The sequence below is a fragment of the Pezoporus flaviventris genome, unplaced genomic scaffold (genome assembly GCF_033815535.1).
Source record: "Pezoporus flaviventris isolate CSIRO_AGI_PZ_B2104156 unplaced genomic scaffold, CSIRO_AGI_Pfla_v1 ptg000031l, whole genome shotgun sequence".
Taxonomy (NCBI): domain Eukaryota; kingdom Metazoa; phylum Chordata; class Aves; order Psittaciformes; family Psittacidae; genus Pezoporus; species Pezoporus flaviventris.
Window position 1 is genome coordinate 50335581 of NW_026892579.1, and position 15804 is coordinate 50351384.

Genomic DNA, 15804 nt, shown 5'->3' on the forward strand with positions numbered 1-15804 from the left:
TGCCCGGGTGGGCGCGGCACCGGGGGGCTCTGCCGCATGTGATTGGTTGGAGGCTCGCTGGCGGGAGCGCTGATTGGCTGCAGGAAGTGGGCGTTGCGCTGGAAGACGTGGAGGGGATCGGGGGGAGCCGAGTTGGGGAAGCTGAGGGTGATTGGGGATGTTGAGGGGTATCGGGGGAACAGAGCGGGGGAGAAGTGAGGGGAGGACTGAAAGTAACTGGGGAGGTTGAGGGGAGCTGAGAGGTATCGGGGGAACAGAGCTGGGGAGAAGTGAGGGGAGGGCTTGAAGGTAATTGGGGAGGTTGAGGGGAGCTGAGAGGTATCGGGGGAACAGAGCGGGGGAGAAGTGAGGGGAGGGGAGGGCTGAAGGTAATTGGGGAGGTTGAGGGGAGCTGAGAGGTATCGGGGGAACAGAGCTGGGGAGAAGTGAGGGGAGGGGCGCGCTGAAGGTAATTGGGGAGGTTGAGGGGAGCTGAGAGGTATCGGGGGAACAGAGCTGGGGAGAAGTGAGGGGAGGGCTTGAAGGTAATTGGGGAGGTTGAGGGGAGCTGAGAGGTATCGGGGGAACAGAGCGGGGGAGAAGTGAGGGGAGGGGAGGGCTGAAGGTAATTGGGGAGGTTGAGGGGAGCTGAGAGGTATCGGGGGAACAGAGCTGGGGAGAAGTGAGGGGAGGGCCGAAGGTAATTGGGGAGGTTGAGGGGAGCTGAGAGGTATCGGGGGAACAGAGCTGGGGAGAAGTGAGGGGAGGGGCGCGCTGAAGGTAACTGGGGACGTTGAGGTGAGTTGAAGGGAATCATGGGGAGCTGGGGGGATGTGAGTTGAGGTGAGGGGCCTAAGGGGGTCTGAGTGGAGGCAGGTTGTAGGGAGCTGTGGGGGACTGAGGAGCAGGGCTGTGGGAGGCTGATGGGAGGAGAGCTGAGGCGAGCTGTGGGAGGCAGCTGTCACAAGCAGGGAGATGTGGCAGGTTGTGGGACAACGTGGGGTTTATGAGAGGTGTTAGCCCCTCTGGGCTGGGATGTGGGTCCTGCTGGTGAGTGGTCAGAGCTTTCCTGGGGCACAGACTGCTTGCTGGGGTGCCGGTGGCTGCAGAAGGATGCTGCCAGGTAAGGCGAGGCTGTGACCGGTTGTGTGACTAGAAGTTTTCATGTGTCTCCCCAGGATGCCTGTAACCTGCCTCCTTTGCAGGCGTCGCAGCAGCCCCAGGCTGTGGCCTTTGCGAGGCAATGGCGGTTATCATCGTGATTATCAGTTTCCTGTTCTCTGGGACACCAGTTTGGCCGTGCAGCTCCGAAAGTGACTGTTCATATTGTATCCTGTGTGTGACCTTTTTGCGTTCTCTTGTGGCACGCTGCTTTGCCCTAAAACTTAAAATACAAGGAAATTGTGAATTGTCGTATGTAAATATGTATGTATGAACTGTGCTCTTGCATGTAAGAATGCTGAATACCACTGCTGCTCTTAGCAAAGCAGTATGTTATGGTATGATGCATTGAGATCTGTTTTGTGTCCTGGTGTTTATTTCATAAATTAAGGCAAATAGTTCACATGTCCTTGGGTTTCCTTTTTATTATGAGAAGGCGTTAGTAATTCTGCAAAAGCTGTCAAGTTACTGGTGCTGAATAATAATGAAATCAGCTCTGCCTGAACAGAGAAAATAATTGTCCTTTGATAGCACAGAGCAGAAATAATCACTCCATTTTAAATTTCATCATAAAAACTGGGAAGACAACCTGTCTGTAACTTCATGGCAGACTTAAAAGAATTTCATACTGTGCATCCTCTTAGCTTGTTTATACTCAACGCCTCATAGATTTGAGCTTGTTTCTTTCTAATGCCTTTTATATATGCATGAGTTTGGCAGGTTGTGCTACCTTTGCATGCTGACTGTGGAGTGGCTTTAATGGTGTGGTATAGTCAGCCAAATAAAATGGCATGCCGCATGATTCACCTTGATTTAGGGAAATGTAGCAGGTGGGGCAAAACACAGGAGGAAAAAAAATCCAGGTGAGCTTATAAGACTTCTTGAAGGTATTTCCATGTTATTTGTCAAGTTCAAGTCAAGGACTTTGTCTTTTGTCCCTTTTTTCTTCTTGGTTTTTTTTTTTGTTTGCTTGTCACTCTAATTCAGGTCTGTAAATATGCACACAACAGTAGATCATGTGGAGGAGGGAAGTGTCCTTTACCAATTTATTTCCTTCAAAGTATTTATTACACTGAGTGAATTAGAGGTCAGGGGAGCACATAGCAGTTGTCATCTTTTAGCCAATTTTATCAAATTTCGATTGGGGTCTTCTTAGAAACCTTATGCAGGGATACAAATATATTTTAAGCACCAATGCTCTTTTGTTTACCTGGTTTGGCAGCATAATAACTCAGCTATTCAGTGCTAAAAGGTATGAGTAATCTTTTTCACCCTTACCCAGGTGATTTTGAAACCTATTTGCAGTATTCACTTATTCATGAGCCTGGCCTAATATAATGTATTCAGTTTGACACATCATAAAAGCAGCATGCCACACCAACTTTGGACTTTGAACTGGGCTAGCCAACATGTATTGTATATTTAATACATCTCTTGGTTCCGTTTACAGTGGTAAACATTGGTTTGTGTCAGTGGTATTCAGTGAATGATGGGAAGTAAAGGGTAGGCAACCTCAAAATATTCTCAGTGTTTGGCTAAGTTTAGTAAAACACTTAATTTTTAGATGGGAAACAGTACCTTCCTGTTGTCAGTGTTATGGAGGGAAAACAACTCCTTATTTATTTGGAAGAAAACTAAAATGTTGTACATGGGTAGTTCAGATACTTGTCTTAAGAATAAGCTGGGTATTTTCTTTCTTAAGAAAAAGCAGGCCGTTTTCATTACTTAAGAGTTAAAATAACTGAATATTGACAGAGGCACATTTTCCTGCATTTTTCATTTTATTTTTTCTTTCCTTAATTTTGTCTATGTGGTGAAATCTCTTTGATCATTTTTGCTGAGTATTTTTTTAATCCATTTACTGTGTTTTGATGCATCTTTATACAGTTGAGGTGAAGAAAAATGGGAAGACATTCTGTAAAACAGTAGAAGTTTTAGGTGACTAACACCTGTTAGACTGTATTCAATGTTAAGCTTTTAGTGCCCATTTATTCCAAGAAATAGGTTGTATATGAAGGCTATAAGTGAAAAAGGGCTTTTGACTCTGCTGTTCCTCAAGCTGTCCATGGAATGATGTCCGGAAGGCTGCATGACAAGGTGATAGAGAGTAGGGTGGTGTCTCTGCTTTCTCTATTTTGGATACTAGAGCCTCCATCATAAATGAGCCTGAAGCCAGATTGCTTGGGCTTCCTAAGCATGTTTGGTTTCAGAGGCAAACAAGGATTTGAAATGATGCCAGATTTTAAAGGCCAACAGAAATGTTTTCCTTGGAGCACTTGGGGGAATAAAAAGCCAATATTTCTTAGTCTCTCAGGTTTCTAATGGAGTTTCTGACTGTAGAGCTAGAGAGAAAACCAAGGAAAGTTTTGTAAAAGGACCTGGAAGACCACAAATAAAGGGCTTTGGAACATCCAAGTCAGGAATAATTGTTTAGGCCCTTCAGCAGGTAAAGCAGATTTTCAAATGTCTGTTGATAATTCCTGGTATTTTTAACATCTAAAAGCTGTTGATGAGAGTTGAGTGTCCTGTGCAAAATAATTTTCAATTGTTTGACTAGTTCCCAATGGAGAAGCATCTGTCTTCTGCAGAGTTAAATTTACTGATATGCTGGCTTTAAATACACCTTTTTGCAGTCAGTAGCAAAGCAAAATCTGGGTGAAGATGAATCACTGTTATCAGCGTGGTCCTGAGCTCATGAGCTAGCTGGCAGCATCCAGGGCAGTTTTAGCTGAGCAGCAAATGGGTTTCTGGAGGCCTGACTGCTGTGTGGAACAGCAAGATGATCAAGGTCTTCTACCAAACCACTGTCTTCTGAAATGTTATTTAGTGTGTGTTTTCATTTCCTTATTATGTACCATGTCTTAAATAGAATGCAGAAACTACTAAAGCTGCACATGTCAACAGTTATTGTGAAACTGAGCTGAAGCGTATGTTTCAGAACATGCTAACTCCATACAGACACATAGCAGTACAGATAAAATTGTCAGTGTATCTGTGCAATTTCTTGTCCTTTGTAAAGTAGCCGTTCTTAGCAGCAAGGTTCCAGTGATCTTCTTGGGCGCCCAAAGATGACCATCCAAAGGCTGGAGCACATACTGAACAGTCTTGTTCCTCCTCCTCACCAGGTCATTCCCATCTTGAAACAATTTGGGGAGCTGCAGATGCTTGGACTGCTATAGTGCTGCTTTTCACAGTCTGTTCCTATCAAACAGGTCTGTGAGTGTTGATGTCTGTGGGAATAACTGGATAGAGGAACTTGATTCTCTCATTCTTCTAGAGAGAACAGAAAAAAAAAGATCCCTCCATTTCTACTGACATAAAAAAGATTCACCATCATTCAGTTTCAGTTTCAACTGTTTCCAAGAATACGCAGGTGTTTTAACTATTAGGTTTTCTTGTTAGGACTGGACAAAGCTACTTTACAGCAAGCAACTGACAGACCTCAATTTATTTAGGTTGTGATGAAAGATTTACAAGCTCTTTGCTAAAGTGTGGAAGCATCTTCAGGAAGAATAAATAAAACTTAAAGATTCTTTTAATTAAAGCACTAAAATCATAGCAATAACCAACTAAAAATTGCCTCCTGAGAAACTGCAATAGAAACAGGTTGCTGTTTCTAAACAGGGCTGTTAACTACTGAAGCTGCTTGTGGCACTTCTAGATGAGTTGGAGTTTCCAGAGCTGTGGAATGTCTAGGAGGCAGGCAAATTATTTTCTTTCCTAAATGGGTACCCAGGAAAAAGTCTTGTATTAGGAATCTGAATTAAATAGTGCAATATGTCATTTTGCCTTTACTTACTAATCTCTGAGAAGATGCAAGGTATGCTGACATTCTTGCTACTCTTCCTTCTTTCTACCCTTCTCTTCCTCTTCGGATAACATACTCTCACAGTATAGGAACTTCTTTGCAAGCTAGTCTTCTGCTTGACTATTTTAAGCTGGAGGTGCTGATTGCTGCTAAAAAGGGTTAAAGGGTGAACAGCTTAAGTTTCAGTAGCAGCTTCAGTGATTTTAACATACCATTCTAAGTGTGTCAGGGCCCTTACTATGTTTTCTGGCTTTCAGATAAAACCAAGTTGGTCTGTGCAAACTCAAATACCAATAAATGCCTGTATGTGTTCTGGGGCTTCTGAACTGAGCTCTATGTTTCTCTGTAGAGTGAGCCAGGCAATTATCTAGGTTCGTAGTGTGAGTTTTGGAGTTCATTTCTAGGCTTTTAAATGTAGGTGAATTCCAGCCTTGCTGTCTGAGAAGATACCTATTTGAAGGAGCTCAGATGACTGACTTTTGCAGCAATAAAGACCATCTCCAGAATATACTTAATTTCGTTATAATTTTTTTCATCTCTTTTTATCATGGTCTCTGAGGTGCCTGTTGCTGTCCATTGGACTGTAGAAAGAATTAGTGGTTAGCTGGTGTAGTGCTGTGTTTTGGCTTTAGTCTGAGAACAATGCTGGTAACACACTGATGCTTTAGTTGTTGCTCAGTGGCACTTGCCCTGATCAAGGACTTTTCAGTCTCTCATGCTCTGCTAGTGAGGAGTGGCACAGGAAGCCAGGAGGAAGCAGAGACAGGATGCCTGACCCAGACTAGCCAAAATGGTATTCCATACCACAGCACGTCATGCCCAGTACAGAAACTGGGGAGAGTTACCTGGAAGGGGCCAATTGCTGCTCAGGTTGGGGTGGAACAGAGCATTTTCAGCTTGGGAGTGGGGGGGAAGCAGCATAGGACAGTCATGTTCAAAGCCACAATGTGGACACCTCAGTTTTGATCTTGTTTCTTACAAACCTAACTTTAGAATTATGGCACCAAAATTATTTCTGTCATCCCTGAAGATGAAATATAAGGGTTATAAACCAGCAGTGGGTTCACATAAGATGACTTGAAATGCACCTGATTTTCACCTGGATAAATTCATAAATGTGATCAAGTTTACTCTGGGGTGTTATCACCCTGTCACAAGAGTGAAATCTGGATCTTGGAGCTGAATGGGACTTTTCTTTGCTCTTGGAGGGGGCAGAGGAAAGGAGAAGTTTTCTGACTTGTGAAATCCACATCAACTCTATTTATTTTTAAATAATACTCAAACATGAGTCTCTTATTCCTTATTTTACCTGTGATATTTTATACCCTCCAGCAGGTGCTGCTGCTTCCTGCTGATGTTGTGTTTGCGCAGGAAAAAAAAGAAGTCAGTCATTGGATTTAATGCTGTGCAACTGGACTTTGTTCTTTGTTTTGCATCATGAATATGCCTGTGTTCTCTTTTCTTCATTAAGTTATTTGCCAGAAGAGTGACTAAGGAGGGAATTTTTACAATCCCAGTATACTTAATCCTGCAAGAGCACTTTGTAAGAAGGGTTGAAGATCAAGGGAGTTGCTTATCCATGCTCAGAGCAAGTTGAACAGATGCAGGTAGACATACATTTTTATTTCTAAAAATGTGAAGAAATGCAAGTGTTTTCATAAAAGTAAAAAATACTCAAAAAATAATAACATTTTCTAGTTGGCTTGTTGGCTTTCCCAAGTTTCTTGAGCTTTAGTAAGTTAAGCTCATGATTTTAAGTCAGTTTTTTTATCACTCTAATAGCTGGTGTGGAATGCTTGAAGTTTGCAGTACAGATGACAGCACAAATTTCATAATCTCTTATTTAGGATTTCCACATGAATAATTCTGACTGAATTACATACAGAAAGTGTAAATAGGAGATGTGATTGTTCTGTTCTGTGATAGGAGATGTGATTATTGTGGAGTTCTGTTTGCTGATGGACTGCATGTGCCAGGCAGGAATTTGTGGGTAATAATAGTTGAAATTAGGCCTTGATATGGGTTAGATATCCTTGAAGCCTCTGAGGTGCCCTCATGAGCTAAGAAATATCTTTGATCTCTGATACTTACCTGCGTCTTTTACTGTGTTGCTGATTGTGACTATGTTTTTGGCACTTTTGGCATTATCTAGGAACCTTACTTGAATCTAAGTTTGATAAGGTGAAGTATTGGTTTGCTTTTGATATTGAACTTTTATAGTTGTCTAAAGAGTTCAATATAAGAATAAAGACAGTAAATTACTATTATAAATCTCAGACAGAAAGCACCTGCTACTCTACAATGTAAAGAAGCGTGTGGTCCCCCTAGTTCTGTTTGGAGATGGGTGCAATTACAATCCTTCTCTTTAATCCCTCTTCTGTGTTTCTTTTACAAATCCAGCCTTGCTGTAGCAATTACCTTTCATGAAGTTACAAGGATGCGTCAGGAGGAAAATGCCTTTAATGTAAATTGTGGCTCAACCCCAAAAGATTAAATATAATTGGATCCTAACAGTTCTTGTAACAATCCATATAATCCAGATGTAGTAAACATCTAGATAAAAAGTCAATCGGGTCTGAAGCTCTCACAACTTTGATAAATTCAGATTTGAATCTGTAATGATTTTCAACTCGACTGATTTCAGATGCTCTGGAATCTGTATCCATCTTTAAGAAGGATGCTAAAGCTGAAAGTATTCCTCTGCTTTAGACTCAGTGGGGTTTTCTGTGTGTCTCTATCCTCTAGAGAAAAGGAACTCCGTGGAGAAGGAGGCTAACTAGGTTGCTGAAGTCAAGCAGCATTAACCCAACTTTGGCAGCTTGGGTCTATGTCTTATGACATGGAGATGTATAACCTGAATGTGATTACAAGTAATTAATAAATTAAGTATGCAGTTACAACAATTAGTTAATGTTTATTCAGTGTTTCTTTTTCCCCTTCCTAGATTGCAGGGTAGCTCACAAGTCTTTTACAGTCTTGGCTCTAGTTTATAGATGAGAGGATGAAGTTGTTAAATGTGGAGTCATTCACAGTCAAGTGAACCACTGTCAAAACTAGAAAGAGTTCAAGTTTGATGCCTTTTTCTCATGGATATGCCACTTTATAATTTTTTATATTTGTAGTTTTTTTTATAAATTATTATAATTTGCTAATGATGTTGTAAGTAACCAGAGAAAATGTGCAGGTGATTGCTTGTTTTGTTGAGGCACTTTTGCCTTGCGTTTCCTTGAAGCTAGGTTTTTGTGGGTTGAAAATATGAGTAAATGGGTGAAGTCTGCATTTTTTTCTCTTTACACAAAATATGCATAAGATTGCCAGTAAAACTATTTTTGACTTCCTGTGGAAAAAGTACATATTTCTTTACCATAGCTTTGTAGGTGCTTCATCTGTTCATCACTGTACTTGGCCAGGCTATGTCTTGATGAACAACAAGTGATTCCATCTCCTAAGATATAGTAACCAGCAGCCAGATCAACAAAGGGGTTAAAACTGAGACAGCCCTTTTACTTCAGTGGAAGTGTAGTTGTTGATTTATAGCTCTCAGTAAATGATTATTGGAGATCTGCCATGTGTAGCAGAGCATTCAGAAAGCACACCACAGACTCTGCTTCCTCCTGAAGAGCGTTTGTCAACATCTCACTTTAACTGCAGTCTTGTAAGGTACCAGCAGGCAGGCAAAACTCACCAGCCAGCAGTCATGGAAGATCAGGTCTTTACCAATGTTTATCAAAATGTTAACACCACCAATATCTATGAGATTCAGGGCTCTAAAGAAGACAAAAGGGATAATCTTTATGATCATGTCCATGAAGATCCAGTATCTCCTTCTTCCATCACTACTCTCCCCGAGAGCATGGATAGTAGCCAGGACAGCTCAGAAGATAGCTGTAGTAATTCTGTGGCCTTTCAGCATGGGGCTGATGGGGAGGATGGTTCTTCTTCATCTCACCATGGTGCTGAAGAAGACCACCCATACCAGGAGATGGATCTGATGAGCCCAACTCTGGAAGATAAACATGTAGAGGGCATGATGTTTAAGAGCAACATGCATTTTCCTCTGGATTTCCAGTTGCGTCGGAGCCGGAGCACTTCTTCCAACTCTTCAACTTCCCTCAAGTTCCCTCTTAACAATAACTTCGGAGAAACTGACAACTTTCAGGAAGATTGTGAGATTTTCATGTTTGTAAAGGTAAGAGCTTGAGTGCTCCTAAGAACACACCAGTTTTAAACCCCAAATCAGTGTATGTGTCCTCCAAATCAGTGTATGTGTCCTCCAAATCAGTAAAATACATCTACTCAGTGCTTTGTTCCCAACTCTGCTGCCTGTGTCCTGTAGGGGTCAATTCATTCACTTACCTCTTACATCTTAAGGTACAGGAAGAGATTTGTATTGTGTGAAGATGACTGGGATTTCTTTACTTCAAGTGGATGTCTGAATGTGGTAAAAGTATTCTGATTGTTGCTGCAATTTATTTATTCTGTGAAATCTCCTGCTGTTACAGCTAGACAGCTACTACTTGGTTTAGTTAAGCTAGTTTAGATATCTCTGTATTTCACTATTTAGCTTGTAGCTTTAGCTCAAAAGTTATTAATGCTATGAAGAAAGCTAAATATATGGTTTAAATAATGGCAATAAAATTTCTACAAATGCTCATCCCTGAAAGTGGTTTTCCTTTTATTTCTTTAAGTGTTCAGATTAATGTGTTTCTGTGACAATTTAAACTAATTTCAAGTTAGGTAGAAATTACTGAGGGGACTTTCACACTTTCTCTAAAAAGTATTTTGTAAATACTTGTAGTATAACTTAAATTTCTAAGCCATAAACATCTGTGTTTTTAAGTAAACACTACACTTCCCTTTATAAAAGCTCTTGTATTCAACCATTTCCAGTATTTATTAGGCCATAATACATACCTGACAGTTCCTCCTTTTTAACTACTTGAGAGAAATTTTTGAGTTCTTGTTTCCCTTGAACAGGACCATCCACTGTGAGTGTAATGCCGTTATTTCTACAGAAGTCTTGTGAAGTTCATAACATAAATAAGATTACCAGAATCTGTTCCTTAGCTTCCCTGGCAGATTCTTTGAAAGCAGGCTGAGAGATTTCATTGCCACACATAGTGAGAAGTGTTTTCAGCAATGTCTGTACTTGTTTAATTTAGTTTATTTAAACAAGGGCACACTGTAACATTTGCATTGGTATGAAATGCTGATTATTTTGTATGAGCTAGGGGAGATCAAATGGCGTGGTGGACTCTCCTAATACTTCATTTGATTTCTCTTGTAAACCTTCGATTTCTTGGAAAACGGCTTTAAAAAGTTATCCAACATTCATGGGTAGGATAAAGAAGAGTGCTTCCATGAAGTGTCAACCAAATTTTGAGATTCTCTTGAATGCATTAAGAAAGATATGATTTAAATATTTTTCCTTTCTGTTATGTATTCCTGTAGATGACAGGGTGCCTGAAGTGTTCAAAGCCAGGTGGGATGGGCTTTGAGCAACCTGGGCCCCTGCCCATGGCAAAGGGATTGGAACTGGATGATCTTTAAGGTCTCTTCCAACCCAAACCATTCTATGATTCCATGAAAAGTTGATGTTGTGCCCCCTTCATGTCTCTTTTCTCTATGTGATAGTCCTTCATGACTGCTTTTGTAATTTTTGTATAAAGGTTGATATTTTAAATTATTGATACAAAAATAATAATTATACTAATACAAAAATTAATAATAATACTAATAAAACCCAAACAAAAAGACCGCAAAACATAAAAACCAAATACACCAAAACCAATAACCAACCAGCAAAACCAGAAATGGCTGTCAGGTTACTCAGTCTTACTCTGCATAAGACAAACTGTACAACTTCAGCCATTTTTCTTGAATTTTAATATAACTGCAGCTAATCTGGTATAAAGGTGAGCATCCTTCAGGAGAGGGAGTATCTACTAGTTGCTGGGTCATGAACCGTTCTGAGTCCATGCTTACTGCCACTGGTTTCTGTAGAATTGGTCTATGAGCCATCTGTGAGGGCAGTTGGCCTTTTTAACTTTATAACACGCTGTATGACTGCAGCAGTAGCTGTCCTATTTCTGTGACTGGATCATGGTTGTTGCTAAAATTATGTTAATAATTTAGACAAAGTAAGATCTATGGTGTTGGTTCAAGTTTATGTCTCTGCTAGTAGTCCTACATGCATGTTTGAAAAGTCATAACGATTGTATTTTGTTTGTTGGCAACAACACGGGTGTTAGCAACGTGAGTGTTGCATTTTGCTTTTAAAATAATCTCCATTCCTTATTCTTCCACATTCCTCTTGCTTCAAACTAATGATGTCCTCTCTTTATGCACAAGAAAAGCAAAGGAGTGTGGATGTTCCTGAGCAGAGATGATGGGTTAATTTGAATTTCTGAAAGGTGAGAAGAGGGGTATTTTGAAAAGAACTGTCCTGGGGAAGGATCAAGGAAGTGTTTTTCCTTGCTTTTGTTGTACAGAGTAGCTGAGGATCTCGTAAAGGGGCTTAGCAGCAGCTCTAGAGAGAAGTGCAAACTTTGGACTCAACTCACTTGCCAAAACATAAGTGCCTGGCGCCTTTAAGGTGTCCTTGAGCCCCAGGCCATCCCTACCTAGCTGGAAGATGGGACATGAGTCTTTCAGGTGATCCTCTCCCAGCAGGAGCTGGAGGCCTGATAGGCAGGGTACTGGGTACTGCTCTATGGGTGGCTGACCTGAACTCCTGTGACAGCGTTTTGTTCCTTGAGAAATGAGCGACATTTCAGTTTGGATATTTGCTTTTCTTTTTTTCTGGTATCAAGGTAATAAAGCACTAACTCCATGGAGTGCAGATCCAGCTTTGCTATCTTTAATTGTCTAGATAGCAAAAGCCTATAAAACAGAAGGTCGTAGAGTAATATATAACAACAGTTGTGAAATACCTGAGGGCTATTGCTTCTTGCATGTAGGAATCAACTCGGTTATATCAATGCCTGTTATTCATAGTTTGTTCCCTTCTCCAGTGGTCCACCTGAAACCAGTGTGGCTCTGAAATTGGGTATACCTTCTGGATTTGCTCTTTTCTGCAGACATTAACAGCAGGACCTTTTGCTGTGGGACAATAGTGGTAATGACAGTTGCCACTATTTATTTCTTCCTTTGTTCGTAGCGGTATGTGTGAGTGGCTGGACATGTGAGTGCCAGACAGAGGTCGCTGCTCACTGAAAACCAGAGGAAGTGGGAGATTAAATGACATCTAATTTACCATCTAGTTGGCTTAGTTGCAGTGCACTGCCTCGGACAGAATTTCAACTTCGTCAGGATATTATATTGTTGCAATAGGACCATAATTTCAGTTGGACTGGATAATCTTTTCTGTAGCCCATTCTGTGTTATTAGACACCAAGAAAATGTTTAAATCACGTTAGCTCATCTTTCACTGGTGATTGGCAACTATGTCACTGCCAGTAGACTATTTCAGGATGTGCTATTTTGGCTTTCATCAAGGAATTTCCTGTACCTTTAATAGCAGAATATAGCACATGCCAAAATGGAGATGCTTGTGTGAATCCAGCATGTCCAGGCTTGTAACCGCCATCTTAATGCCCTTTCAGTAACATTGTAATTTCTTCAAACAAAAGCCTTTGCAATGTAAATGGAAATATGACGGACATACAGGCTATGTTGCTGAGTGCAGAGGACAGCTTGGCCTGATTGTACCTGTTGCTCGGAGGTCCAGCCTTTGCACTTGTAGGCTGCGTTTCCCTGTTTAGCCAAGTGTGTGTTCCGATGGGTGAGTTTCTTTGAAAATGTTAATTTTTTGTCTTTGTGAAACTTGAGTTGTTACTTAAAGAATAGTCCCTCTATTTTCTTTTCAGAAGAAAATTACTGCCCTTCTGGTTTATTGACAACCTGCAGATTGTACCCTCTCTGTACACATTTGTGCTACAGGAGCACAGGTCCCTGAAGGAAGGTAATTCTTCACCCCAAGCAGTAAACACCTTGTGTAGTGCAAACACTACTAATTTAATGCACTCATTTAGCATGGTGAACATGCATGTTGAGTCACTGTGCAGGGATAACAGAGTTATGGATGCTGGAAGGCACCTCTGGAGATTGTCTAGTCCAACCCTTTACTCAGAGCCAGGGCCATGTCTGGTCAGGTTGTGAGTATTTCCAAAGGTGGAGAATCCACAGCTTCTCTGTGCAGGCATTCCCATGTCCTACCCTTGTGAAAATGGCTGAAGCCAGGTGGTAGGTGTAATGCTCTATATTTACATAAAATTATAGCAGTTTGGCTTTTTGCTAAAGTTAGTACATGCACAGAAGAAATCACTAACAGGGAGCCAATATCCTAATGTGATAGGATGTTGGCTTTTTTGATAATTTAAATGAAATTAACAGATGTTTTTTGCTCAAAAATAGTCTTACTTAAGACAGTTTACAAGTACAATTAAGTATGGAAATACAAGCCTGCAATATCAAGTGATGTGTTCTCCTGCTCTCAGCCTTATCTAGACTATCCCCAGCAGATGCTTCTTTGAAAACATTCAGTGATGCAGATTCAGCACTTACACCTATTAGTCTCTGTCAATGCTTAATTATTCTCCTGAAACAGAAATTTTCCTTTGTTAAAATCCTGTTGCTCAGAGCTATTTTTGTATTTTAATAGATAGGTCCTTTATGTACTAGAAGATATATCAAATTCCCTTCAGTCTTTGCTTTCCTAGACTAAACAAATTCAGTTCTTTCATCCTGCCTTCAAGCTTGAGTCATCATTTCTAAACTGGAGTGGTTTGGTGTGTTGTGGGTTCTTTTGGTTTAGGGTGGGTTGTTTTGTTGTTTTTTGGTTTTGAGTTGGGGATTCTTTTTTTGTCCTTTACCAGTTAACTTATATATTTCTTCAGCTCCATTTTTCAGGTACAGGTAGTGTATTTAGCAGTGCAAATAAAATCTACTGCAGCAAGCACCTCTTTAATTAATTGTCTGTCCAGCTCTCTAGTTGGAACACTTTATCTGCTGTATTTTAGCGTATTTATGTATCCTTTAACCTTCTATTTAGGATTGCAAAGTTCATGTTCTAGCCCTGATGTTTTCCCAGTAAATGCTGTTGTAATGGTCTCAACCCTTTATCACTCGCCTGTTTTCCAGCAGGTGTAATGCAGTACTCTTGCACAGTTTGTGCCTGCCATTTGACTCCAAGAACACTAGGATTCTTTTAGTGGTGCAACCAGACTCTGATCACCCATCCCTGAAAACAGTATGGTTTTGGAGTCAGAAAATTGCTTTAATATAAATCCTGTGTGGAGGGGACTATCACCAATGCTTTTGCTTTACTAACTCAGAGACTAGAGATACACCTACAGCATCTCCACATCATGCTATGCAGATACAACATGCCTTTATGGCTAGCTCTTCTACCTTGTCATGGGTAATCTTATATCTAACATATAAACCTAGAAGCAATGCAACCTTTATTTCTGAGGAGGAAAACTGTAGCGTCTTCATAGTTTGATTTATGCTTATCTGAATTGCACTGTGTGCGTGTGTGAAAGATTAGCAAATGGCCGTTCTGTTACAGGTAACATCCAGTTCTCAGCTATCAGTCATAAACATAACATGCGCTTTAGCAGCAGGGCATAGCAATTTGGTTAATCTTTTAGATACAAAGAGTAAAAGGCCTTGCTTCTGATCTCTGCTGAGTCTGTGCATTGTTCATGCACCTTTTCTGCCTCCAGAAAGGTCCATGAATCAATTTTCAGCTGACACTCCCATGCCACCTTCAGCTTTTGGCTCCAGCAGTGACTGTGGCTGGGTATAGCACAGTAACGTAGCAACAGCTTCAAAATAAGTACCTTTATTGTCTAGGAAATTGTTACTGCACTGTGATTGCAGCAATTGCAAATACAATGTAAATATGTAGGTCATACTGAGAGAAAATGAAAACAGGATTTATTTATTCATTTCCTTATATTTTCCTTTTCGTGACTTTCTCTTTGATGTTCTGGAAATAAGACTGTTGTACCAGCTTGGGTTGTTCTTTTCTTTTGAAACATCTCAGCTCCTACATTTTACAAGAGAAAAATTTGTGGATTTGTGGATTGATTACTTCTTTGCTGTCCCTGAAAAATTATCTATGTAGCAGCATCGTCATTGTTAAATAGTTTCTGTCCAATACAGAGGGTTTTGTATTATTTTTGTTTATTGCAGAAGTAGCTAAAGAGCAGCTCTACTGAGACAGACGTTTTTCAAACCAATAATAGATAATCACTTCAGAGCAACTGCAACTGATACATGTAAATATTTGGAATCTGTAAGCAAAAAGCTGCTTTCCTGCTCTGCTCTGGATGGGGCTTTGAGCAACCCAGTCTATTGGAAGGTCTCCCTGCCCAATGCAGGGGAATTGGAATTAGATGAGCTTCAAGGTACCTTCCAACCCAAACTTCTCTCTGACTCTATGAAGGGTTGGATTTTGCTCACCCAGCCTAAGGTGCGTCTGTAAGCTAAGTTGCTAACTGCATCTCTGCAGGAAGTCTAGGCTCCTTTCACATCAATAAGCTGTCTGAAATAGTGCAAAGGGATGTTCGTATTTGTGGTCGTAGGCATCAGCTGTAGGGTGGGGTTTATTTGGTAAATGCCATTTGTTCTATTGAGTAAGGACCTAATTCAGTTTTCTAATTAGGTCCTTACTCAATAGGAGTAAGGACCATTGGACACCACCAGGTGTCCAATGCTGTCTTAAGGCTTCCCTCCTGGCCTCCAGCTGCCTCTGCCAAGGGTCTCACTTAGATCCTTTCTCATATATGTTTACAGGTTTCCTCAGCTGTTCTAGGGTCTCTGAAATGCTGCTGGGTTTAGGCAACTGA

The 15804-nt window shown here is 40.8% G+C and overlaps 1 protein-coding gene across 1 annotated transcript in view; it reads left to right on the plus strand.

The window, feature by feature from the left end:
• Positions 1–7052: 7052 nt before the first annotated feature.
• The window catches only part of CLIC5 (chloride intracellular channel 5), a 74014-nt gene continuing 65262 nt past the window's right edge, over positions 7053–15804 (plus strand). The window contains exon 1 of the mRNA XM_061460975.1: positions 7053–9137. Within this exon, the coding sequence (XP_061316959.1) occupies positions 8496–9137 (642 nt within the window). The 5' untranslated portion in view covers positions 7053–8495. The remainder of the gene's footprint in view (positions 9138–15804) is intronic.